The sequence below is a fragment of the Equus przewalskii genome, chromosome 25, assembly GCF_037783145.1.
Source record: "Equus przewalskii isolate Varuska chromosome 25, EquPr2, whole genome shotgun sequence".
Taxonomy (NCBI): domain Eukaryota; kingdom Metazoa; phylum Chordata; class Mammalia; order Perissodactyla; family Equidae; genus Equus; species Equus przewalskii.
The window spans coordinates 17,771,011-17,798,856 of record NC_091855.1 but is presented as its reverse complement, the minus strand read 5'-3'; the positions used below and the strand labels follow the sequence as shown (position 1 = coordinate 17,798,856).

Genomic DNA, 27,846 nt, shown 5'->3' with positions numbered 1-27,846 from the left:
TTCAAGGATCCAGGGTGAGGCTTTGCTGTTGTGAGGGCAATACCTATGCTCTTTGGGGCTCCTCTGTTCTGCCTTCTGAAGCTCTGGTATAAATTCCACCACTTGTCTACTTAACTGGCAAAATTTTTCCATGTGCTGTGCAAAAAATGTTGTGATCCTAGCATCCCTTTCCTTGGAGAGATGCAAGGCAGGACAGGAAGATGGAAGTGGAGAGGCCTTTGCAATGTAGCCAGTTGAGTTCTGCTCAGTCTCTCCTTCTCTTTTCCTCCCATCCTCCAAAGCCAGTTGCCTGGCTCTTGACCAATCCTGGGGAGAAGGGATGACCCCAGCATGGCCAACACAATGGGTTGACAGGATCCTCAAGTTGTGCCCCATTGCACAGCTCCAGGGCGCGCCATTCCCATGGACCACAATGGAGGTGCATTTGCAGGGCCGCACGTGGCTGCCCTGGACACGGGGTAAAACGTGGTCAGCTCTGAGACCTCGGGACCTGGGTCAGGGAAGGTGCTAAACCAATATCCATGGCTGAACGAATGAATACAAAGGGAAGGGGGAGAAAGGACCCGGAATGAGTGACCGAGAATCCTAAAATTGTGTGATTTAAAACCGAGCTTCCCCCACATATCCAATTATGCCAAATATCATAAAAGTGGAATTTGGGCCTCCAGAGAGGATTTTAAAAGCTCTTGGGCTATACTTTTTATCTCCAGCTGCTCTATTCTCTTTATCCTCCCTCCTGTTATGGATCAGAGGGGACCCTCTTTAAGTCTGGATTTATGCATTCACGCTGGGGGTGTAGATTAGTCACCAGCACAGTCACACACACTCTTTCACCACAGATTGAATATGGCCTTCCTGCCACGGGACGAAGGAGCTGGCAGAGGCACAAGAGGTAATGGCAGGATGAGGTGCTGAACACCTGCCAGGGACACACTCCTCCATGCACTTCCGGCCTTATACGTAATGCATATTTAGTGAAACTAGCCTACACTCAGACTGGGCAAGGCAGTGCCCAGCTAGCAGATGCTCCGGTTCCTGGGACCCTCGCAATGACCAGGGCTCTATGGTCATTCTTCAAAGTTTCTGTAACAATGTAGGTGGCAGAGGGTCATAAGACCACTCATGGGCTAAGAAATATCAGGTAAAGGGGGCTCCGTATCACTCCATCTTGGGGACCCATGGGGGACAGGGATGAGGACTCCCAGGGGTGGCTCATGGGGACCAACCTGGAGGTGGGACCTTGGGCTGAACTGGCCACACAGAGAGGCTGCCTGAGTGCATGATGCCAGCCACAGAGGGGTCTGCTTCCCGAGAAGGACCCACCTCCAGGCACAGCCCGGGAGGCTAGTCTGAGCACCACCCTGATGAAGAGCTTTAGAAATCAAACCTGATGTTACAAATGCTTGACTAGGAATTGAAGTGAAGCTCTGAGATGTGTTTAGAATAACGCCTCAGCATAAGGAAAGAACTCTGGTGTCACAACCCGAAATCAGATATTCAATTTCTTGTGGTTTACTGTTGTAAATCTGCCTGGAAAGGCATGGATACACACAGCTACTTGGCATCTACACGTCCTCCCAGGACTTTATGGGGTGGGCGAGTCCCACTGCCACATCTTTGCTCATAGGGTTTTCCAGCTTAGAATACTCTCCCCCCTTCTTCTTGTCTATCAGTATCTTGTGTATTCTTCAAAGTCCAGCTTATGATTTGCCTGCTCTGGCTTACATTCATCCCTCCCTTTTTAGAACAATTTCAAAATGGTTCTTAGAGTTTACACTCATTTATATTCATTTAATGACTTAATAGTTTCTTGTGTTTTTTCTTCAAGGACCTACAAGGCCGCTGCAGGTAAGATCATGCATCTTGACTTTCTTGCATCCCTCAGCAGACTCTTGCTGGGCTTGATACAGCATAGGTGTATAATAAATGTTATTTGACTGATGAATGAGACTGATATGGTCTTGAACTCCAAATAAATAACATGAATTTTGCACATTAACACTGGATTGAACAGTTCTTTGCCCACAGTATATGCTCTGACTTTTTAAAGTTAAAAAACGTTTTTAAAAAATTAATGAAGCTACTCTTTTTGAAAGCAAAATCCCATTGGAAGATGAGAATCAACCTAGTATATAAAAGAGAACCTGGAGCCAAGAAAAAACACTGGGATTTCCATCTTACCCATTGAGAAGTCACCAGTTTGCTAAGATCACGAAGGGGTCTCAGATAAGTCATGTTTTCTGTAGGTTTCTGTTTCTACATCTAATGTGATGAAAGCCTGAATAAATCACAAGTTCCCAAATTTTTCATGACCAATGACCCTTTCTTTAGTAATGCACTCCCTTTCCCTCCTCTCACAATGGACCCCATGTTTTGAAAGTTTTCTTTTTTTCTCTGTCTAAACAGTATTAACACATTAATACATTTTCCTTCATCCTTATTAGTCATAGACCAATAGAAACAATCAGATGTTTCATTGGCATCAGACGACCAGAGTAATTACTGCATGGAGTCGAGAGAATTCCTTCTAAAGGGAAAAACATGTTTTAACTAGCTTTTACAGCTGTGTCTCCAGTTATTGAATGATATTTACTTCTACTTTTTGACATTCTGAAATGAGCCCATGGACCTCTCTTTCTTCCATTTAGCCTGTCAAGTGTTCAGGACCCCAGGCTGGGAAGTTTTGAAAGAGAGGGTCTCTGAGCTGCGTTTCCACTCTGAAGCTCCATGGGTCCACCATGGTTTAGCTAATGGGTGGTGTCATCAAATCCATTTGACCATATACTCATTACTGAAGACAGGTTTCCAATGACTTGAACAAACAGCAGCTGGACTGAAAGAACAAAAAATGCTGGTGCTGGCAGGTGCTGATATAGCAACAGCAAAGCTGCATCTAAAGTTTGTCTTTCTCCATTTCGACCTTAGCCAGATCAGCTACAACTTGAATTGGAACCATAACATTTTATTGAGGAAGGGAGGCAGAAAGAGAGACTGATTATGCAAATGTCTTCATACACACCCTGCACACAGCTCACACCTTTCAGAGATTTACCTGAGGTTTTCGGAACTGAATTCGGACTCCAGGAATCGTAGAAACTGGTCCCTCCCCACCTGGTCCTTCAATATCTCGTCGAAAGAGAAGCCCCATCTCTTTACCCGTTGCTGGCTGGGCTCTTTGCTTGTGGGGGGAACAAAGGTTTAAAAAATGATCAATACCAGGCAAAAACCTGTGTTGTAGTCTCTTCAACAACTCAAATCTATTTTGCTGCCTCACGCCAAAGAGAAATGTCTCATATTGAAGTGACAGGTTCCATAAAACCTGCACAAACTCCAAATGCAGACTTTTATACACCAACACTAGCCAACAGTAAAAAGTCTGTTTAAAGAAGGCATTTGAAAAGGGCACCATTTAGGTGAGGGCTGCCAGGATGCCCGCCCAGGGCCTGCTGTCCACAGGAAATACAACCACCCCACTGATTTGGCTTGCCTGGGCCATTCTCGTCAGTTACAGGGTCAACTCTTGACTCCATCATTTTTTCAGCTTTTTAAAAATGACTAAGGATGCCTTGTGAATCCAAACTTTCATTAAAGACATTGTCCCCACCACTGTCCCCACCCCTTCCTCAGCCCACAGGGAAGAATCAGAGTCCTGTTTGGATCCCAGCGACATACAACTGGTCAGAAATGAATCAACTCATCCAAGATAAACTCTATTCACTTGTTTAGCAGTATGTTGCATTCATTTAACGATTTAACAACCACCTGCACAGTGTTTACGATGTTCTAGGCATCACTCCCGGCATTTTACATCTGTTAACTCTCTGAGTCCTCACATCCACCCTGTGAAAAATGCAGTATTGTTTCCATTTTACAGATAGGGAAACTGAGGCCTAGCGATAATATGCCCAGGGACACACTAGGGAGTGATGGGTCAAGACTCAAGTCCGGACAGCGTGGCTCCAGAGTGCAGGCCTCAACTCTGCTGCCTCCTATCCACGTGACTCTCCTTAGACCAAAGCAGGGGCGTTGGTCTTAGTCTTTTGGTGTTGGAAGGTGAGAATATTTCCTTCAGCTTCTGTCTTTCCACTTACAGATCACTTGCTGTATTTATTCCGCAGACCCTTCAAGCAGCAATAGCATCCTAGTTCACAAGCCACGTGCTGTAATCTCCCACTCAAGGGGTGGTCTAGGGACCAGCCGTGGCTCTCAGGCCCCACCTCAGACAGGTGGAATCAGAACCCACAGCTTAACAAGATCCTTGGTGATTTAAGTGCACATTAAACTACGAGAAGCCTTGGTCTAGCAATACTTGTTTTCCCTCTTTCTAAAAAAAGACACATACTTCATTCTCTCTAACAGACATTAGGTGAATAAAATTATGTTTCCTCTTATTATGGGTTGACATATTCTCAATATTTCTCTCAGAAAATTACACTTAGTAAAACGGGGAAGAGAGCATGTGTGTTAAAAGGTTTGGAAAAACAAATAGCTCTAGGTCAATGCTGCCCAACAGAACTTTCTGCAAGGATGGAAGTATTCTCTAACTGTGCTCTCCAATATGGTAGCCACTGGCCACTTGAGGCTATTGAGCACTTGGAATGTGGCTGGTGTGACTGAGGAACTGAATTTTAAATTTTATTTCATTTTAAATAACTAAAGTTTAAATTTAAGCAGCCACATGTGATTAGTGGCTACTGTATTGGAAAGCGTAGCTCTGGACTTTAGTGATTCGAACCAACCCTTCTGTTTGTGCACTGCTACACGTAATCAACAGCAGCAGGATCTTCTGAGTCCGAGATGACGTGCTTGGGGTTCAGGAGGCTCTTGTGCACAACCCTGCATCTCTAGGCTTAGCCCAATAGGGTCAGGGTGAAAGACCAAGCTCATCGGGTCAAACACGGCAAACTCCATGAAAGATCTCTTCCAAAGTTCCAGGCTGGGCCTTTTACAAGACAAGAAGCCACATCCATTCCACTACATTGCCTTCCATTTCCTTCATTTGATGTCCAAACTAAGATTTGGGGAAAGATGTAAGCTATCTTCAAAAGACTTTTGAGTTATTAGCAAAATTATAAAATGAAGGGCAGTTCTTTAAAGAGATAATATCCAGTGATCCCATTTTAGGGCTGAGGCTATTGAAGGAACAGTTGCAATTTTATTTGATGTCCCAAGAACAACCTCAAGGTCCTGAACACTCCAATGGGGAGCGACGCAGGTATGTATTGCTGTGTAACAAACCATCCCCAAAATCAGTGGCTTAAAACAGCGATTTATTATTCTCTGTCACCATCCTCTAAGTTGACTGGACTCAGCTGGGTGATTCTCATGTGGGGTCTCTCAAGTAGTTGTAGTTGGATGGCAGCTGAAGGTGGGGTCATCTGAAGGCTCGACTGGGCCAGACATCCAAGATGGCTCATTACACGCTAGTTGATGCTGATTGTTGGCCAGGAGCTCAGCTGAGGTTGTGACCTCACAGCCTCCTCAATGGCTTGGGCCTCTCACAGCATGGCCAACGGTTCCACGAAGGAATGTCTCAGGAGCAAATGTTTTAAATGACTGAGGTAGAAGGCACAGAACTGCTTTATGACCTGTTCTCAGAATGTTACTTCTGCCACACTCTGAAAAGGAAAGGAGCTGTCTCTGCTTGATATAAGAAGTGGTCCATGCATACAAAGAGGGAAGGCACTGAAGGGGCCATATTTTGAGATGGACTACCACAGGGAAGGAGCTTGACAAATATCCTGGATTAACAGTTCTATTAAACTTGTTGGGCACAGGCAGCTCATGGACAGTTTCTGCCTCTCAGCAGGTCAGCCTACCTGGGAGTAGATGCCTATGGCCAAGATGGATGAGCCAGGTTCCTTGCTTATGTGCCTGATGCCCAGTAGAGAGAGAAAGTTAAACCTAAATCACACGGAGAGAGGAAATTGGGAACCACAATTCTGCTGGCAGTGCCGGGTTTCAGTCATACCCACTATCTGGTTGGTGGCACTGCAGGAGTACTTCCCACAGACTTCCCTGACCCACTCTCCCGATGGTGTTTAGACCACAGAATTCTCTTCAGCTGTGACCTGGCAACTTTCATCTGATTTTTCCTCAATGATGAATCCTGGCTATCACTCTTTTCTTTAACAAAACTTTACTTCTCAGAATTTCCTTTAGATAGACTTGAGGCATAGTTTGCTCATCCCTTAAAAGGGCTGCCTTTTCTTGCCCTCTGCAAATATACTTTTTCATTCTTGGATGTCTAGATCTAATAGTTTGTCTGAGAAGGAGAAAGGATTAAAGCACAATTTTCTATTACGTATGCTACCTCCTGCATCGTCTTGCCAAATATTCTGTTAAACCCTGTCGCCATCTTTCCCTGGGCTGACTGTAACCTCCATGCGGCAGAGACATACGTCCATCTTTGTAGAATCCAGGTGATGTCTGTGAGGCCCTCCACCCAGGACATTGTAACGACTCTACCTGGACCCCTTTGCCCATGCCCAGCAGAAATCAAAGCCCCCCTCAGACTAGCGTGAGTTCCCAGAGGAGTCCTGCTTTCTCTCATGCTGCTTCTACTCTTCCACACGTCTTCGCCCCTCTCCACCCCAAACCTCCTTCACATGAAGTGTTTGAGAGGGCAGAAGCCTTTACCGAAATTCGAGGGTCTTGAGAAGGGGGTACATATTGCACCACCCAGCAGCAGACGATTTAAAAATCCCATACTTGACATTCCTGGTTTTTAAAAGTCCTGAGAGACCTCAGCACTGGGGATTCTCCTGGCCCTGCACAGGAGCCTGGTTTCTCTCATCACCCTGCTCCCTCACCTCCCTGGCTTCTCACTGTCTCCCTCTCAGGAACAAAAAGTACATTCTTCTCACTTTCTCACGCGGCACAGCACGACCCTCGCCATTTGTTTGAGTCTCTGCCAACACCTCTGCCCTCAGGGCCTGACTCTGTGCCCCAAGTGACTTCTCAACATCCTTTGCCAAACAAGAAGGCATCCTGGGCTGGGTGGTAAGACGGCACGTCCAATTCACCTCGCTACATTTGTATCAGGAGAGACCACCCTGCTCAGAACACAGCACATAGTAGGTTCTCAGTAGGTATGTGTCGAATTAAACTGAAACTGAGAAAAAATGGCTTTTAAAGATTTTATTGGTCATTTTCAGCCTTTGTTTCACGGACAAGAACCATCCCTAGGCTGAAGCAGGATGTTGGCACTGATCCCAGACTCCGTGCATCTTCAAAGGCAGGTTCCTAACCACTGCCAGCATCTGAGTGGGTGGGACTGTCCTACTGGGAGGAAAAATGGGGCCTCACTGCTTCTCTTCATTTTCACTTGTAATAAATAACTTGATTCTGCTTGAAGAAGGACAGAAAGCCGTAGGTTAAGCGTTACGATCAGAGCAGAAGAAAGAACAGTGAGAGCGGCACCGGAGCACTGGTTGGAGTGGCAGGTAGCACCCCCTTGGGGACAAGGTGCTGATAGGCTGTCACAAACCAACAGGCCAGGTGACCATCATTTTCCAAACTGATCACATGCTTCTTTGCTGCATTTCCAGAATGAAATCCCAGTGTCATCAAGGTGAATTAAACTCCTGCACTTACCGCTCCTCCTTTTCCAAATACCCAGGAAATGACCAAAGAAATAGTCACTTGTCCATCCATCCTTCATCCAACCTATACTTTTTGAGTGTATCCTGTGTGCCAGAGACAGGTCTAGGGGATAAAACAATTTTAAGTCCTCTTTAGGGAGAGAACCAGGAAGAGGATGTGATCTGGAATGATTGGATGGATGGGGTGGCCTCTATAGATTGAATGGTCACAGAGACCTTTCTGAGAAGGGACACCAGCACAGAGTGAGACTTGAATGAGAAGGGAAGCCAGCCATCTGAGGACCTGGGGAAGAGGGAACAGGCAAGTGCCTGGAGTTCAGTGAAATATGAAAAAAGACCTCATAGTCTATAGAGGCAAAGAAATTTCCTATCAGCAGAAGACAAACTTTGAGGAATTTCAGGAAGGTATGAAGCAGGTGGACTACACTGGTGAAAAAGCTCATCAAGAGCCACCTATGATTCCAGTGGGGCCATCTGAGAAGAAAGTAGCTGGGTGTCCCCCACAGAAGCCTGGGGAAACCCCAAGACCTGAGCAGCAGGATGGGAAGTAGAGGCATTGGACAGGGGGCACATGAAGAATGTCAGAGGTACAGAACACAGGCTCCACGCGGCAGAAAGGTCTCCTAACTAAAGGGGGGTGTTTTCTGGCCAGCTTCTAATATGGGCAATCAAACCAGAGGGCAGTGCCTCTGTAACCTCGGGGTGGAGCAGCAAATATAGAGGGGAGGAGTGTCTGGGAAAAGCAGCAGACTTTTAAAGACACTCAGCTTTCCCCCTACTTCTTGGCTTTTGCAGATCTAACTGGGTTCCCCTAAGATTCCTCAGCAGAAGGGAGAAGAGTGGACTTATTGCGGAGTACCATGGAGAGGAAAACAAAGAACTCTGAAAACCCCAAAATGGCCTGAAACACGGAGCAGACCACCCAGCTGCAGGATGTCATGCTAAGGGAAGGTGGGGCTCTACCACCCACGGACCCCCATAGCCACCTGTCCTTCTCTGAGAGAGGACCCAGTCTCTCAGTCTGTTCTTGGATCACAAACCCAGGACCCAGAGGGGAACTCCGCCCATTGACTTGTGTCCTCCCATTAACACTCAGGTCAAGCCCTATAGCCATGTGAACCGCTCAGAGAAAAACCTGTCCAGGTTGGAGCAGGGAGGGGGTACTCTGTGAACTATACCAGGACCTTTCAAACTTGTGCTGTGCCTCAGAATCACCTAGAATGCTGGCTAAAACCCAGGACCGCCCAAGGGCACCTGGATTTTTAAGAGCTCCCCAGGTGATTTTGATGCATCCTGTGGTTTGAGAGCCACTGACTCACAAAACCGCTGAGGGAGCCGTCACCAGCTATGATATAGTCCATCTGGACCAGGGCTGCACATTAGAATCACTTGGAGAAATTTAAAAAACAAAAACCCATGCCCACTGCCAGAAATTCTGATTTAATTGGCCTGGGGAGGAGACTGGGCATTGGTATTTTTTAAAAATAAACTCTCCAGGTGGTTCTAATGCATGGCCAGGGCTGAAAGCCAAAACTTTCATCTACAAAAGCCAGCAGTCCCCCAAATTGCCGGGTATATGAAAAGACTGATGTGCTCTGACAGTGACTAGGGTGATGAAACAATCACCAGAAACAACGGTTCTCTGATCAATGACCCCCTGTGAAACAGACTAAGTGGCAGAAATAGAGGGAAATATGAAAGAAAAAAATCTGTATCCCACCCTCAGGGGGACGCAAGAAGGTAAACATCAATAGGACAGAGCAGGTTATAAGAAAAAGCAGACCAAGAACTATTAAGAATTCTTGGAAACGAAAAGCATGATTGTCAGCCACCCCTCCCAACACTCAGGAGGAAAAGAAAAACTCGTTAGTTAAAGTATGAAATTGCACAATGAATACCACTGAAAACCAAACTGTGACTCTGGAGAGTAATTTAAGGAATTCCATCCTTAAATACGAAATACAAAGACTAAGACATGGAAATTACAATAGAAAAAAGGTAAGACATATGGCTGCTACATCCCAGATGACTGGAATTCCTACAAAAGGATTTCCTGAGAAGACAGGATGGAATGGAAAAAAGAGTAGCAGTAATTTACAAAAGAAAGGAAAGAAAAGACCCTGAGTTAAAGAAAGATCAGATTAAAGGGACTGCCTAGGACATGTCAAAAATAGTAGAAAAAAGATACACATCTACATACTATTTTTCTTTTAATATTGACAGAGAAATTTAAGTCTCAAAATATTAGTTTAAAATATATCAGGTTAAAATAGCTGTGGGGAAGAATGGAATTTAAAGAAGGTAAAGGGAAACTTCTGCTTTTTATTTTTATTTTTTTGAAGTATGCTTTTTGGTGAGGAAGATTGGCCCTGAGCTAACATCTGTTGCCATTCTTCCTCTTTTTTTTCTCTCCCCAAAGCCCCAGTACATAGTTGTCTATCCTAGCTGTGGGTCATTCTAGTTCTTCTATGTGGGATGCCGCCACAGCATGGCTTGATGAACGGTGTGTATATTTGTGCCCAGGATCTGAACTGGCGAACCCCCAGCTGCCAAAGTGGAGCATGCAAACTCAACCACTTGGCCATGGGGCTGGCCACTAGACTTCTACTTTTTATTTTACATACTTCATTATTATTTGCATGAAATAGTAACATTTTAAATTAAAACATTTAAAAGTAAATATGACGACTAGAAACTAGAGTAACAAAAGCTAATACAAAATTTGATTAATAAAGCAAAAGTCAAGGGAGAGTAAAAGAAACAAGAAGAAAGAATGAGATTCAGAAAACAGAAAATATCTGGAAAAAGATAAAATCTGTGATCCATGTAAATGTGACTGTTTTATATCCCACAGAGTTAGGATTGTTTGTATCCTAAACACACCATTAGAAAAAATGGCAAAGAACACAAAAACAGTCAAGTCACAAAAGAAAAATGAATACCTAATAATCACGAGAAAAGGTTCTCAAGTATATTAGCACAGAAATGAAAAGTAAAATGACATTTTTATTTTAATCTATCAGATTTGTAAAGAATAAAAAGATTGATAATGCTTGGGTTGGTGAGCATGTCGGGTAATGGCACCTTTAAGCTGCAGGAATGAAAAAACATTGTTATAGTTTTGCTCAAGAGGAATCTGGCCACATGAACCAAAATTAAAATACGCCTACATTTCCTAGTGATTCCACCCCTGGAAATTTATCCTAAAGAAATAATTGGACTTGTGTATACAGATGTTCCTTGCATCATTGTTTATATTAGCAAAAAAAAAAAAAGAAGACATAACCTAAATATTTATGATTTGGGATTGGTTAAATAAATTATACTACACTCATGCAAGGGGACGCTATGTAGCTATTAAAAAGGAGAAGGTGGATCTAACGTGTTTACATGGAAGGAGTACCATGATATATTGTTAATTAAAAATTATGGGACAATGTGTACATAAAGAACCTATATATATAATGAACCCTCTATGAATATGCTATTGTATACGCACACAAATCTAAAGGGATTGACACTAAATCAAAGGTTCCCAAACTTTCTGAGTTCACGGAATCCTAAGTGTCTCGGTAAGTTTTTCACAGTGCCCCTGGAGCAAAAAAATACCAAACAGCTTTGTTTACTAAAGTCAGGTCTGAAGGACTTAATATGTATTTATGTCCTAAAACATAGTAGCTATTTGAAATACATATGAATTGAAAGAAAAAATAACGTTTAGTTTTTTTTTTTTTTTTTTTTTTGTTTTTAAGATTTTTTATTATTTCCTTTTTCTCTCCAAAGCCCCCCGGTACATAGTTGTATATTCTTCGTTGTGGGTTCTTCTAGTTGCGGCATGTGGGACGCTGCCTCAGCGTGGTCTGATGAGCAGTGCCATGTCCGCGCCCAGGATTCGAACCAACGAAACACTGGGATGCCTGCAGCAGAGCGCGCGAACTTAACCACTCAGCCACGGGGTCAGCCCCTAGTTCATTCTTAAATAACCATAATGTACACTGTTGAGCTCTGCACGTCTTCTCAAACTTTGGGATCAGATTGGACCCCTCCACCCTCACTTCCTATTACATCTTGATTTTTGCACAGTATTTGCTTTTTATCACAGCAACTGCCCTGAAAACTCAGATTTGCAAAGATATGACATCACGGAAAGGAATGTCACGTGATCTAAGAAGATGGTGAACTCCCTTAAGCCAGTGCTTCACGCAGCATCTGGCTAATGTCAAACATCACTGTGTGTCTCTCAAAGATTCAGACTACCCCGTGGAAGCCTGTGAGCGCCCTGCCGCCGCCCAGGGTGCCCCGGTGCAGTTTGGGAACCACGGCATTAGACTATAAACAAAGGTTCTTTCTGGGGAGGGAGCTTGGGTTGGAGGAAGAGAGAATTTTCTTCGTTACGCACGTATGAATAGTTTGAACTTTTTATAATAAGCGTCTGACTTCTATTACTTTTTATAAGGTTTTTCCATTTCAAGAAAAGAAGCCAGAAAAAGAACAAGAGTGAAAGCAAATGAGAGAGAGATAAAGAAATGAAAAACGAAGTAAAAAGTCATCTAGCCAAGGGGCAGAGGGTACAAAGGCACATCACACCAGCCTTGTCGGAGCGGTTCCCTCTGTAATTGTGAATGTGGTCCAGGTCCCTCCAGGCTTCGGTTCCTCAGCTATTAAATAAACACACGCGCTTCCCTCACAGGTGACGAGCTATTGGATGGAATTCTCATTGCCAGTCACTCCAGAAAAGCAGAGCAATGAAAACCAGGGCTCAGGAGCCCTCTGCCTGGGTTCTAACCCTGACTCTGTCACCTACTCACTGTGTGACCTTGAGCAAGTTCTCTGTGCCTCAGTTTCCACATCTGTTCAATGGTGAGAATAATTTTGTTTCCCTGTTTTGGGGATTCCATGTAAGACACTTGTGGCCAACAATGAGTCAGTGCTAGTTATTGCTGTTGCTGCTGTCTAACATGAAAATAACAAATCGGCCAACAGATTCTTTCCCTCCAGCAATCAGAACTTAGAAATGTGAGGCACTCTCCCAGTTATCACTACATCCAAAGGGGCAGAGAGAGGTCAGAGGGAAGCCCCAAAGAATCCAGGTACAAACCAAAGCTATAAGGAGGTAGAAACCAGGAGTAAGCAGAACTTGGCTGGGAGGTTACTTGAGAGGTTTCTGTTCTAGCAATAAAAAAACTCAAATTAGGATAGGGAATAATGCAAGCTCACGATCTCATGAATTGTTTTCTATATCCCTCCAACTCCCAAACATTAACACTTTTTTTTTTTTTTACCTCATCTCTATGTCCCATAAAGCGATGTCATCGCTGACCCAAGGATTGGATGGCTCGGCTGGTGTGATCAAAGGATCATATTCCACATACTGTTCAGTGTAAGCAATTAAGCTGCAGGAGGGAAGCAAAGCAAGAATGCCACTGATTTCCTATAAAAACTTCTGTTCTGTTTTATACAAACATTATATCAGTCTTAATATAATTCTAAATTAAAGGGGAAGAAATTACCACCACTCCCTCCCACTTCCAACAAATTGAACTGTTTTCATTTGTCCTTGTGCCCTTCTCATGATGATGAGCACATCATTTTGCATTTCTGCAGTCATAATATATAAACATCTACATTTTATATCTTCTTCCCACTTACCTCTCCCTGAACCTTAGTGCATCCTTCCCCGGTTATGCTGACCTTATGATACACTGGTCCAAACCTGCTTGTGTATCGCCCTCTGACGTAGACTACAGATCTCAAGGCACGTGAGGCACACTGAGGACACAACAGTTCCTCCAGGCTGCCAGCCCAGCATTCCCAACTAGAGGATTTCCTTATTATAAAGATTTAAAAGCCTGGCAGCCCAAAAGAAGTTAACACATCATAAGCATTTTTCCACACAGCAACTTAGTTTTTCTAGTTATACTTTAAATGGCCACATAATTTTTTTTAAAAAAATTATTTTTATTAAGATGCATGTAAATAGTTAAAACAAAATAGTACTAAATGATTTCACATACAAAAAAAGTAACAGAAATTTTTTTTCCTCCCATCTCTTCTCACAGAGTCATTCACTTTCTACCCTTCTGTTTCTTTTGGCATGTACTCATATATTTCTAAATGATATGTTTGTATAGCTGTTTTTATAAACTTGATTATCAGTTTTAATAAAGATTTAACTTTCTACTTACTGAGCCCCAATTCTCCCTTCACCAGTTCCTCCCATGATCTTCCAATTAGACACAGAATAATTTTTGTTAAATCAATAGTCAGTGTCCACATTACTAATCTGGATAAAAATTGTTTCCCACTGAGCTAAGTATCATACTACCTTTTGCAAGTGTTCTAACAAATCTGTAAAACATGTAGCAAAATTTTTCCACATCTTAAACACACCAGAGAATCATTCAGTTCTGTCTCCCTGTCTCCCGAAGGCCCTCTCCCCAAAGTCTTGAGTCCTCCTCCTCCAGTCTAGACTGTTTTCTTTATAAACTTGATGCAAAATCATCATCGTGGGGCTTCCTTCACTTCAGTGTTGGAGTCCCTGCCTCCTGGATTCCATGTCTGTCTATTTGTTTTACTCCCTGGTTGTGCTGAAGCACATCCTTTAGTAGTTTCCTAGGAAAGGATGGATAAGAGTTAAATATTTCAAGTCTTTGCAGGTCTAAAAATGTTTTTATTTTACCTTTATACTTGACTGATAGTGCTGGACATAGAACCCCAGGTTAAAAATCATTTTCCTTCAGAATTTTGAAGGTATTGCCTCCTTTTTTGGGGGCATCCAGTGTTACTATTGAGAACTCTGGATCCATTTTAATCCTTGTTCTTTTGTTTAGTGTCTTTTCTTTCTGGAAACACAGAATCTTCTTTTTATTCTTTATTCTTTTTATTATGCTCTAATGCTCTGAAATTTGCTCTGAATATAATGCTATGAAATCGGGGCCTTTGCTCACTGTTTTTATTTACTGTGCTGGGTACAATATGCAATAGATAAAAAAATATTTCCCAGAAATATTATATTATTTCTTTGCTAATTTCATATCCTTTGTTTTCCCTTTCTATAATTCTTTTTCATTAAATGCTGGGCATCCTGAATTGATAATCTAATTTTCCCTGCCATTTTTCATCTTTTAGTTTTTTTGTTTGACAGTTCTGATCTTTCTACTTATTTTTTAAATTTGGGCTATTGCTTTCTTCAGTTTTCAGAGTTCACTCTTGTTTATCATGGTATCTAGTTCTTGTTTTATGGATGAAATATCTTTTCCTCTCTCTCAGGGTATTAATTCTATATTTTTATTTCAGTTTCATCTGTTTCTTGAATACTTTTTGGTTCCTCCAAGTCCCTTTTTCTGTTTGTTTGCTTTGATCACACTCTTCACGTTGGGGTTTCTCTTGAGTGTCTGGAAAATCTCTGGACATCCATTTGTGCTTGAGTGAGGTACTCACACTTGTTTAGAGGCTCAGGGTGTCTGGGGACAAGACTTGCCAACTGAGGGGCCTCACCGTCGGGTCACAAGGCAGCTTATCTGGGGTCTTTCCTCTGGGGACATCTATTTTTCTCTAGAGCAGGGGTAGGCAAGCTTTCTCTGCAAGATCCAGATGGCAAATACTTTAGGCTTTGCAGGCCAGATGGTGTCTGCTGCAACCACTCAGCTCTTCTGTGGTAACACAAAAGCAGCCGTAGACAATTCATGAGTGAATGCGTGTGACTGTGTTCCAATAAAACTTTATTTACAAAAGCAGGGAGTGGAGTGGAGTGGATTTGGCCCACAGGTTGTAGTTTGCCAGTCTCTCGCCTGTGGGCATACTATTTGGCTCCTGCAGGGCTGAGAGCAGGGCGGGGGAGCTGCGAGGGTCCCACAGGTCAGCGTGTGGATCTTCCACTAACTCCCTTGCTTTCGGCTGGTCCTTTATGATGTGATGTGCTTGAGTTCTGAGCTGAGGTGGCTCAATTTCTCTGGAGAATAAACTGCCCATCTCCTGTGGTGGGAGTAAGTGAGGAGAGACGGTTTCCTAGTGGGGCAGCGATCTAAGGATCTAAGGGCTCCAGAAACAGACTTTATCCATCCCTCTGGGGTCAGGCCCATGCCCAATTCTTGCCTTCCATGGTGCCTGGTGCCTTCAGGAGCCAAGGCCAGATTTTGGTGGGCAAATTGGCTTTTTGATAATACTCACACCTCTAACATGTAGCTTATAATGTTCTTCACTCTGTCCCCATCCACTTTCTTTTTAATTAAATTTTGAAATATTTCAAGCATATGGAAATGTATAAAAATTGTAAGAATATCACCCTTGTACTCACCACCCAATCAAAAAAAATAGTACATTACAAATAGAGACAGAGGGCTACGGCTGTGTTCCTCAGTTCCCTACACTTTTGATCTTGGAAAAATTTGTTGAAACTCTTCATCCATTAATTTGTTGACCTTGTGAGTTCATATCATTTTTATTCCTTGACTGACATGTTGCTTTTGGAGAGGGAGAGAAGATAAATATGTGTCCACAATACTGTCTTGAGTGAATTAATTATAATTTATGTAATCATTTCCTTTATATTAGACGCAGGCTTTGCATTTTAATTTTTTTAGTGTACATAGTGCTGTAGGAGATCACCATTGTTCACAGAGATTTTTCCATCTTTTGGGTTATTTATTTAGAATTAATAACCATAAGCGGAATTACTGGGCCAAAACGTATAGCTACTTTTATGGTTATTGATCCACAATGAAACTTTCCCCTGAGCACTGCCAGCTTGAGTGTCACAATTCCCTCTGCAATGGAAACTCAGAGCCACGATGCCTACTACTAAATCGCAAAGGGCAAGCATGCCAGTTTGTTTCCTGCAGACCATGTGAACAAATTAGTCAGTGGCTCCGTCTCACTGTTACTCAAAGTGTGATCCACAAACCAGCAGCACAGCTATCACCAGGGAGCTTGTAAAAAACGCAGAATCTCAGGCTCCACCCCAGACCTACTGAGCCAGAATCTGCATCTTAATAAGATGCCCCACTAATTCATATGCACAGGAAAGACTGAGAAGCACCACGTCTTACTCTTCAGTTTTCTGAGGGGCTCAGCACACAAGGCATTTAATTCATCAAATCAAAATGAAGGAGCCTGTGATACTTTTGGTTTTAAACATGGCAGCAGATTTCCTATCACCTCACAGCTTCCTCCTTGTCCCAGGTGTGGACTGTCACCCAGGAGGGTAGGAGCGCTGGTCCAAGTTGAAAAACCTTGGTCCTAGTTCTTGAGTGAGCTGTTTAACTGATCCTTGTCAAGTTAGCCATATGTTACGTAAAGGCCTTCTTGAGCACTCAGGACCATTTGATAAAAAAATGGGAAAGCATTTCAAAAGAGTCTTCTAATCTGCTACAATTATAAGATGTATGATTGAAACCACCATGCACAGTGGAGGCACACTGTCTTGCAAATCCCCTACAAGGGATGCACTGTGGCTGGATCATCTCAGGTGAGAGCGAGCAGGCACGGGGCTCCCAGTGAGCACTGTGACGGGGAGGAACAGACTATATGTCCGTGCAGTGATAGCTCACAGGGAATCGCTCCTTTGTCACTTAGCTAATTTCGTGCCTCCTGAAAGAAATGGGGTTGCACATTAAGGAATATATTAGTTTCCCGGGGCTGCGGTAACAAATTACCACAAACTTGGTGACTTCAAACAACAGAAATTGATTCTCTCTCACTTCCAGAGGCCAGAATTCTGCAATCAAGGTGTCAGCAGGGCTACGTTCCCTCCGAAGGTTCTGGGGGAAAATGCTTCCTTGCCTCTTCAGCTTCTGGTGGCTCCAGGTGATTCTTGGCTGTGGCTGCAGGAGTCCAATCTCTGCTCTGTCCTCACATGGCTTCTTCTCCATGTCTGTGTCTTCTCCCCTTCTCTCTCTTGTAAGCATACTTGCCATTGAATTTAGGGTCCACCTGGATGATCCAAAATGATCTCATCTCCAAAAACTTAAAGCCATCTGCAAAGACTCTTTTTCCAAATAAGTTCACATTCACAGGTTCCATGGGTTAGGATTTGCACACATATTTTGAGGGGCCACTATTGACCTCACTACAAGGAACATGAAAGAACCTGGACATGAGGACAGGGAAGGCACACTCGACCACCGGACCCTTCACTCATATCAGCACAAAAAGAAGCTAGCAGCAGGTAACCTAAATCCTGTTCAAGGGAGGATGGGCCATATTGAGATGCTCCAGAGAGTCTGCATCATGATGAGGTGTTGGGGGCTTTCCTGATTATGACACATGTGGGCATCCACAGCGTTCTCAAAATCTGAGATGGTGCATGCAGTCCATGGGGCTCGCTCAGTTGTGACCACTTTGTCCCCCTAGAATGTCTACCCCTGTCAGGCCATTCCAATGATCTCAGCCTCAGGTGGTTGTGTATCTCAGATAAAAGACTTCTACTTGAACAGCCCAAGGCAAAGGGTGGGGTCTCTTTTGACAAGTTAATCGCAAGTTATGGGGGACATAGTTTTTAAAATGAGAAATGGATTTCCCTGAAATAAAACATAGGGATGGAAAAACAAAATTTCCTCCCCTCCCTTCCTCAGATTTCCCTGAGACAGGCTGGACGTTTTACTAGACCTCTCCCCAGCTTTTGTTTTATTTGACCTTCCATGTGGCCACACGTCCAACCTGGGAAGGCAGGGTCCAACCAGCCAGGTCAGGTCCCATGCATAGGTCCCCCCGATGGAGCCCAGAATGAGAGCAAGAAGGCAGCTGTCTACTGCCTGGCCTAAGGGAGCAGGCTCTTAACAAGCCAGAGAGCAGCTGTGAGGACTCAAGCTGTAATGAAACCCAGGCTCACAGCCAGGTGTCTTTTAGAGAAATTTGGGAATATCTTCGGACGAGTGGGTGGAGGAGAGAGAGTGAGATTTAAATTGTGACGTTGGTTCAAGGAGAAGTGGTTGAGAGCCCAAGGTGGGATTTTGTAACCACCCAAGTTAAGAGCACAAGATAAGACTAGTAACAGGCATTAAGCATGAATGAATTGTTCCTATGACCTAGCCCCACCTCATGCCTTCTCAGCGCCAGGTCCCGGGAGGCATCAAGGATATACACGGAGGAACACTTGAGAGAGGGCTAAGATCTTCCTGCAGAAACGCTCGACAATCTGCACCAAGGCAACAGCTCAAGTCAGTAAGATCACTACCCAGTCAGCCAGTGCCAGCGATGGGCGGTATTGGTCAGCAGGAAAAGTGATTGTACTGGGAGAGGAAGAGCTGTTCTGTTAAGGTATAGTGACAGAAATAAAGTTGGTTAGAGCCTTTGTAAGGCAGACAGTAAAATTATATAGGCGTGTGTATTTTGAATGCTGTATTTTATCAGTAGAAGTAGGACGTGCTGAATCATCAGAATTAGACATACACGTCTCGGGGCTATAAATGGAACTTCTGATCAGCAAGAGACTTGGAAATGTGGGCATTTTAAAGAGGAAGAGAATATGCAGTTTGATCTTCCTGAGACTCTAAGAGAAAGGGAGAGATTGGGTAGTGTGTTAGTTTCTAATGGCTGCTGTAACAAATTGCCCCATACCTAGTGGCTTAAAACAACACAGTTGTATGATCTTACAGTTCTGAGGGTCAGAAGTCTGAAATGGGTGTCACTGGGCTAAAATCACTGTCAGCAGGACTGGGTTCCTTCTGGAGGCTCTAGGGGAGAATCCATTTCCTTGCTTTTTCCATCTTCTAGAGATGGTCCAGTCCTTGGCTCATGGCCCCCTACCATCTTCCCATCCAGCAACAGCTGGTGGAGCCTTTCTCACATTGTATTATTCCGACACTGACTCTTCTGCCTCTTCTTCTACATTTAAGAACTCGTGTGGCTACACTGGACCCACCTGGATAATCCAGGATAATCCCCCTATGTTAAGGTCAGCTTACCTTAATTCCACATGCAACCTTAATTCCCCTTTGCCATGTAACTTAACATATTCCCAGGTTCTGAGGATTAGGACATGGACATCTTTGAGGGACTGTTATTTTGTGTTCCACAAGTGTGATATGAGAGGAGCTTGTACAGAAGGTAGAGGATGAAGTCACCTGGAGGAGGGTGTGGAAGTAGATAAAAGGTGTATACAAAGCCTGCATGGATTCTTTGGGAATGGCACCAATGTGTTTCATTTCACTGCCATTGCCATGCAAATAAACCCAGTGTCCCTGAATCTACACTCCCTCATTTGTCCTGTTTGCCATATCACTGCATGGAAAAGACAGGAGACAGCAAAACTCTTCTCTTGGAGCTTCCTGTGGGTGGCTTGGCTTTTAGCAGTCTCTTGCCTTAATTGCTCTCCTAGCTTCTTGTGAGGATTGATCCTTCCCAGAGAAAGTGGCAGAGAAGGTCAGCTCCACAATTGGGGTGGCAGAGGACTGAGAGGAGGTGAAAGAATACCCACATAGGCAGAGAGGGAAGACGGTCTCCTCTTCTCTGCTTCTCAACATCATCAGACTGGACAGAAATGGCCCAAGGAGTGGAGTGAAAACAAAGACTGCTTGCCTTTTCCTTGCCCCCTTGTCTCTTTATCTGGGCTGCAGATATCTTATTTTCAGGAGCCAGAGCTTCCAAGGTGGGATACAGAGGAAAGAAACAAAGGGTTGTCTACATAGGATAGATCTAAGCTTAATGCAGAGGGAGTAAAAGGCCTTTGGGTCTGCTTCTAGGCTGTCCAACTATCCTGTAGTCATTGATATTGACTTTGGCTATTTCTTAGGTGTGAAAGGAGGTACACGTGGAGACAGAAGCACTGTCTAGCAAGATAGTGAATGTACCTGGTTGCATTGACCTTTGTGCCATGTCTCTTGGCGTCTGAGTGAAGCAGATAGGGATCCTGGATGATGATAAGTCCTCCAAAATGGGTGAACTAGCACAAAAGACGTCTCTGGGTTTCTGCTTAGTTCTACCCACCTCCTGGGAATTGCCCCCCAACATGTACACAGGATGATTTCAGGGGCTGCCATGTACTTACAAACCCTGTTCCTGGCCATGGCTGATTTGTCCAGGAATGGGCACCTGACCCAAGCTGGGTAATGTTCTCTTTCTGAACCTACAGCAGTAGAGACCATAAAGTAACAAAGTTCAGAGACTGGAGGCAGTCATGTTTCCTAATACGTGTCTGTGATGAAAGAGAATGAGGCCAACATGGAAAGTGGCACAGGACCAGAGATGAAGAAGGAGTCTTGGAAGTGTTCAAGGCCCTGGCTCCAGCTATTCTGGAGCTTAGTGGCATCGCTGCCCTTCCCACAGTTCAACTCTGCAGCCCCTCCTTGTATTGTGTGTGCCAGCATGCGCTCCTTTTAGCTGAACCAGGTTCAAGTTGTGGTTCTACTTCTTGGAACCAAACTCATACAGTTGAAACAGGGATGAAGGTGATGGAATGTGAAGGCGAGCTCATCAAGGCAGATCTTTGTAGCATTAGCCAGAGAGATTTCCTCCCCCCACCCCGAACATGCAGTTGCTTGCAGTGCACAGACAAGATGAACAGTCTGCTCAGGACAAACAAGGATAAACAAAAGGCAGCCCGGGCAATGAGGGAGGCAGCAATGGATGATACAAAGTACTACCTGAGTCCAACCTTAATATCAATGACTACAAAAAGACTTGAGATAGGCAGGAAAAGCTCAGAGGGAGAACAAAAGAGAGGCATGGAAAGACCTTTGTGGTAGGCCTGACACATAATGGCACTCAAGCAACAATGGTCCACAGAGAGTTGGATGCAAGTGGCACAAAGAAGAATTGGGAGGTGTTACAGACTGAATTGTGTCCTCCCAATTTTCATATGTTGAAATCCTAATCCTCAATGTGACTGTTTTTGGAGAAAGGGCCTTTAAAGAGGTAATTAAGATTAAGTGAGGTCATAGGGTGGGGCCCTAAGTTGATAAGACTGCCCTTAGAAGAAGAGCTCTTATAACCTTATTAACCAGAGCTCTCTCTCCTCTGTGTGTGCACACAGTGAGAAGGAAGCTGTCTGCAAGCCAGAAAGCGAGCCCTCACCAGAAACCAGCCCTGCTGGCACCTTGGTCATGGTCTTCAAGCCTCCAGAACTGTGAGAAAATAAATGTCTGTTGTTTAATACACCCCGTCTGTGATATTTTGTTATGGCAGCCTGAGCTGACTAATACAGGAGGAGATGGAAAAAATAAAGCAAACTTAGGAAATCCAGAGGAAGTCCATTAGGAACATTATTTCTCATCAAGCAGTTTTGACATCCTTGTCCCCTTATCCCTGACTCAACCGATATATATCCCTTCTGATTATATACGGATTTGTTATTTTCAAGTGATAAATTCTCACATCATTAGAAGATGGTGATGTATCAACCTTTAGCAAATGTGCTACCCGCCATCACTGGTATACTGCACCTACTGTTGCCCATCTCCTTGTAGTAAGTGGCAAAAATGTGCCACATGGCCACCAGGGGTACAGTCTGTGGTCAGTCAGTCATTCAGCCAACTTTATTCAGTTTCTACTGGTGTCATGAAATAGTGAACAGCTCTCTGGATCGCAGGAACATGCTAGTGCTGAGCTAAACATCATGGCTTCTAACAAAATTAACCAGTCATGAGTTAATACATACATCTATATATGATATATAAGGGTGGTTATTTTATATATATTTTTTCTATTTTATAATGTATAAAATGGGAGGTTGTTAATATAGAACCTCCCCAATTTAGATTGCTAATTAGCTTCTACCTTTGATAAGCCTGGAGAGGAAGGAAATAATGAAAGGGAATTTAGAAAACTTTTAGTTCAACCACTTAAATAAATCTGAGAAAAAAAGTTTTAAGTTTCATCATCTCTCCCTTAAAAAAAGACTCATAATTTTGCTACAAATTGTATAGAACATGACAAAAAAAGTATGACAGGTGAGTAGGAGGAACAAGAGATGCTGTCCATCATGGGTTGAGGGGTGCCTAGGAAGGAATCTGTCAGATAATAGAAAATTTAAATATTTGGTCTTTGGTTTCTGACACAGGGCTCCTGAAACCCTTGTACTTTGCTAGGTGACAGGAATGTCTTTTGTTCTAATGAGGCGACTCTGGGTGGGCTCCTGGATAGCTCCTGGATGGGGGCTGGTCATTGGAAAGACCAAACCAGGATTAGAAGCTTGGGATTTTCAGCCCCACCCTTATTCTCTTGAGAAGGGAGAGGGGCTGAAAATGGAGTTAATAATTGATCACGCCTATGTGAGGAAGCCACCATAACATTCCAATAGCGTGAGGTTCGGAGAGCTTCCAGGTTGGCGAACACAGCCACATCGGGAGGGTGACACACCCCAATTCCACGAGAACAGAAGCTGTCGTGCTCAGGCCTCTCCCAGACCTCGCCCCATGTATCTCTTCATCTGGCTGCTCATCTGTTTCTTATATCATATCCTTCAGTAAACTAGTAAATGTAAGTGTTTCCCTGAGTTCTGGGAGCCACTCTAGCAAATTAATTGAACCTGAGGAGGGAGTCATGGGAAACTCCAGTTTGTAGCCAAGTCAGACAGAAGTTGTGAGTAACTTGGGGACCTACTACTTGCTATTGGCATCTGAAGTGGAGGGCAGTCTTGTGGGACTGAGCCCTTAACCTGTGGGATCTGATGCTATCTCCAGGTAGAGAGTGTCCGAATATGAGTTAGATTGTAGGACACCCAGCTGGTGTCAGAGAATTGCCTGGTGTGGGGGAAAAACCCCACACGTCTGGTGTCAGAAGTGTTGTGAGTGTGGTAGTGTGAGTCAAGGAGAAACACAGGAGAAGGAGGAATGGGTTTCCCTACACAGAATCCCAAGAGTGAAGTCCATATATGGAACTTGATGTACAGAGCAGGTTGGGGAGAAGCTGGATACTGTCAGGCTCCAGGGAAGACAGACAGTGAGGGACGGCTCACAGCCCTGGGAAAACAGGGCAGGGAATGTAAAGCATTACGGGTGGTGACCATCCTTCCTCCTTCCGAAACACAATGCAGATGTGCTAAAGCACTCCTTAGGAAATCAGGGCCTCTAAATGGGAAGGAGGCCGGGACACGGCCTGTGAAAAGGGGTGAATAGGAGGGGATGCTCGCACCTCCTTTGGGATGTGCAATTTCTAAACGATGATGCATGAAAGGGAACCAGGCCGAGAAGAGGGTCTGATTAGAAAAAGAAATGAAAAGCAGAGCAGAACTGCAGAGAGGAGAAAAGAAAGGTTGTTTCCCGTGCATGAATGAATCTATTTTTTTTCACGTTGGAGAAGATGGGGAAGAGAGACCATAAACAAAGAAAGAAGTCCTTGATTACAGGTCACCCAGAGAAAATATTTTCAATAGAGAAACTCGGGATGAGGCAGGGATGTGAGGGTGAATTGAGCCCTCAGAAAGAAGAGTGTGCACCAGGCCAGGTTCTGCTGCCGGTCTGGATCTTGGTCTGGATACTACCACACTGGCTACAATGTTACCTCTGATCTGTTTTTTTCCATCATCTAAGACCAGCTGGGAGAAGGGAGAGGCAAGGACCCCACGGTGTCTGGAATCACATAAGAGCTGAGCTGTAATGACCTCTTTGGCCTTCTTTTCCTCCCTAAAAGTATCATTAGACTTTAAGTTCACAGACGTCTATCACTCTAGCAGGTTTTTAATAGACCCTTCAGTCTCCGGGCCCTTGCTGTCTTATCTCATTTCATTAATTACACTTCATGACCACGGAGGGTCGGGAGGCAGAGGAGGAACCAACATCCGATGTCAGGGAGCAGCAGCGATCTCGAGACGGGCGAGCAAGATGAGGGTAAAAACTCTATCCAGCAGTCGGCTGTGATGTGCCAGTGGCTCCCCGGGACAGGGTAAGGACGAGCCAAGCTCAGGAGCAGACATAAAATGACACGACTCCACGTCTCTGTGAGTCATACCTGCAGTGTCCTGCTCACTGCCACTAAGGGTGGGGAGAGGTATCTGGGGAAACCCAGCAAAACACAGAGATTTTCCAGACAATTTTAACTAAAATGGATGGATTTTTTGCATGCTCAAAGTTGGTTTGTCAAGTGACAGAAGACTTGCGTCACAAAGAAGAGGAAGATCTCATATATTTGTCAACTTCAACTATTAGAGAATGTGGGTGAAATAAGGGACCAAAAGGGCCTCTGAGCAGAGTCTACAACAAAAACTCTAAACCGCTGGGCTCGTTGTCTGTTATTGGAAGAGCGCACCTCATGAAGACTCTCTACTCTTGCTTTAGGATCACAGCTAAAGAACTTGGTTATTTGATTTCCTGGTCTGGTAGATCAACGAAAAATATAAAGTCTATTTCTCCAGCCCTTGAATCTGGTCTAGGCTTGTGACTTGCTTTAGCCAGTAAAATGCAACAGAAGTGACAGAGCGCCAGTTCCAAGCTCGAGGGGGCTTGGCATGCTTCTGTTGTCTCTCTCTTGGAATCCTGTTATCCCCATGTGAACAAGGTCAAACCAGCCTGCTAGAGGATGAAAGACCACGTGAAGGAGACTCCAGCTGTCCCAGTGGAGGTCACCTTAACCAGCTGAAACCAAACATAGGAGAGAGCCCAACCAAGATCAGAGAGCTGCCTACAGCAATCACAGTGCACACAGACACGTGGGCGAGCCCCAGAGCCAGCTGGCACAGAGACATGTGAGCAGTAAATGCCCATTGTGTGAAGCCACTGAGTTGTGGGGTTGTTTGTTACTCAGCAATAGCTAACTGATATGCCTGGTCTGCTGCAGATTGGAAATGGGGGTTGGTTCGAGAGGCAGACAGGCTTCTGAAGACAAGTATGTCAACCAGGAACAAGAAAACAAACCAACAACTAAAGAGCAGAAACAGAGACTCAAAGAACATAATGGCCTGGGGCTGTTTACAGAAAGGGAAGCAGTTTCCGTCAATTAATAAAACCCTGCTCACTGACGGAGTTTTAAAGCACAGTATAAGAACACTGACCCCAAGCCATCCAGAAAAACTAAGAGAAATGTAGCATCCTTTAAGAAGGCAAGTGCATGAACCATATTTAAGAAAGAGTCTAATTTAAAATAGTTCAAATAGAAAGCTTAAAGTGTTAAACCTTATTTATCTGGAAAATTCATTTGTGTGTGCAGAGACCATACTTTCTAAAGCAAAAATTGGGTAACATCTTTCAGACAGGTTTTTGTACTGCTTTGAGGTATGAAAAGCAGCCTAGGAAATAGGTTGGTTGCCATAATGTTGGCATTTCAGAGACATTTAACCACTCATGGGACAATGGAACAGAATATTTGAAACCAGGATGACCTGAGAAAAATTTGTGCCAAAGAACCAACTTCTCTGTGTACGACCCTGCCTTCCCCAAGGGCGCCAGATCAGTGGGGCCATAGGAAGCAGCCAAGGGGACACAGAGATTATGGACTCAGGCCCAGCCTTAGGCAGCCTGCAGGGCTCTCTGTGCAGGAGACCCTGCTATTTGCAGGGTCAGCCTTACTCCTGGGCCTCCCCTGTGTTTGTTTCTCTGAGCGTCATACACTCAGTTCATTCTATCTCATGCATTTGAATTCCACTCCTTTCCAAAGCACTGTTAAGCATCACTAGAAAATAATAATCATCCACATGCATTGCATATGTATAAGAGCCCAGGACTGGACCAAGCTCTTGCCATGGATTAACTCATTAACTCTATAAATTAAGCACGACTGCTCTCTCCCCTTTAAAGATGTAGAACAGAGGCACAGAGAGGTGAAGCGACTTGCCCAAGATCACACCGTCAGAGAAAGGCAGAGGCAGGATCCAAACCCCGACAGCTGGCTCCACACCCAGCCCCTAAATTGTTCTGTTCTGCCCCTTTAGTTCACAGAGTTTCTTTATTCCTTCCCAACTGGGCCTGGCTGCGCCCTGGGACCCAACCCTAACTCTTGCCCTTTCGGAACTGCACCTTCAGGATCACTGGCCCTCTTGCATCTCCCCAGCATCATTTCTCAGGGAATTTACTGGAAAATGATGTGCACCTGTTCTCAGGGGGATGGGGCCCTTTGTCTGATGGCTTCTGGCTAATTACCACTGATCACCTGAACCAGGCAGAGGGCAAACAGATCCAGCATGGGGATGAGTGCACCCACCTGAGATAGCTCAGCTTTCACCTCTGGCAAGTGGAGCAGTCACAGCCAAGGCCAGCTGCCAGCACTACCTCTCTGTCCCCACCCCTGAAGAGCCGCTGACAGACCAAGGCTCCAGGCTGCTTTATCTCCTGCTAACACCCGGCTCCTCTCCCTCCTCCTTTCTGTCTGGGAGTTTCCTTGTGGCTCAAATGAAAAACCCTTGTGTCACATTGAAAAGTTGCCAGTTATGGCTGCTGGGAATAAAATCCAGTCTCTGCTGGGTGGATACTCACGAAAGCTTCAAACTGGGGAGTGAGGAGTGGCTGGTTGGAATAATCTTTTAGTGTGAGCAGCCTCTCAAGCAAAATTAGAGGGCACCAGGCAGGGCCCCTCCCTGACAGCACGTAAACAAACAAACAACGGGCGCTGCCAGGCTCCCCTCCCCCACCTCAGCTCTCTCCCTTCCTGCCTCAGCACACCTGCCCAGTGGGTGTCAGCCTCCCTCATGCTGACAGGTTCAGCGTCTTTCCCTACATCCCAAAGATAAGACAAAGCTGGGGTCCCATCTGACGTGAGTTCTCAGGTCACTCTGAGTGGTGGGCAATGGCTTCACCAGATCCTCAGAGACCTGGTCAGGTTATTCAAAATACAGATTGCTCGACCTACCGGGAACCCATCTGAATCCCTAGTGCTGTTGTCCTTGGTGCTGTCAAGTGGATTCTGACTCCTAGCGACCCTGTGGGCAACAGAGCGGAACCCTGCCCGGTCTATTTGAGCTATCCTCTCACCTTCCGGCACTATATCAGACAGTGCTTCTCTGCTATTCATGGGGTTTTCACGGCCAATTTTTTTGGAAGTGGGTGGCCAGGTCCTTCTTCCTAGTCTGCCTTAGTCTGGAAGCTCCACTCAAAGCTGTCCACCACGGGTGACCCTGCTGGTATTTGAAATACCGGTGGCATAGCTTTCAGCCTCACAGCAACACGCAGCCTTCACAGTATGACAACTGACAGATGGGTGGTGTGGTTCTCCGATCAGGAAAGAAACCTGGGCCCCAGCGGTGAGAGTGCTGAATCTCAGCCACTGAACCACCAGGGCTGGCTGTCCCTAGTGTTAGGGTTTGGGAATCTCCATGCTCAATCCCTCTCCTCCATGTGGTTATCATGCTCAAAACCACGGGACCTGAGCAACCAGATGC

The 27,846-nt window shown here is 44.7% G+C and overlaps 1 protein-coding gene across 41 annotated transcripts in view; it reads right to left on the bottom strand.

The window, feature by feature from the left end:
- RGS6 (regulator of G protein signaling 6) overlaps nt 1-27,846 on the bottom strand; it is a 529,145-nt gene that overhangs the window by 47,492 nt on the left and 453,807 nt on the right. For 32 of the 41 annotated variants that reach the window (XR_011532871.1, XM_070593510.1, XM_070593542.1 and 29 more), the window contains 2 exons: nt 12,887-12,997; nt 3,053-3,178 (listed from right to left, as the gene is read on the bottom strand). Coding sequence is in view for 40 of the 41 variants with exons in the window: in XM_070593510.1 (XP_070449611.1) it covers nt 3,053-3,178; nt 12,887-12,997 (237 nt within the window). In the remaining variant the exon portion in view is untranslated. The remainder of the gene's footprint in view (nt 1-3,052; nt 3,179-12,886; nt 12,998-27,846) is intronic. The other 9 variants (XM_070593517.1, XM_070593541.1, XM_070593538.1 and 6 more) reach the window with 1 other exon arrangement.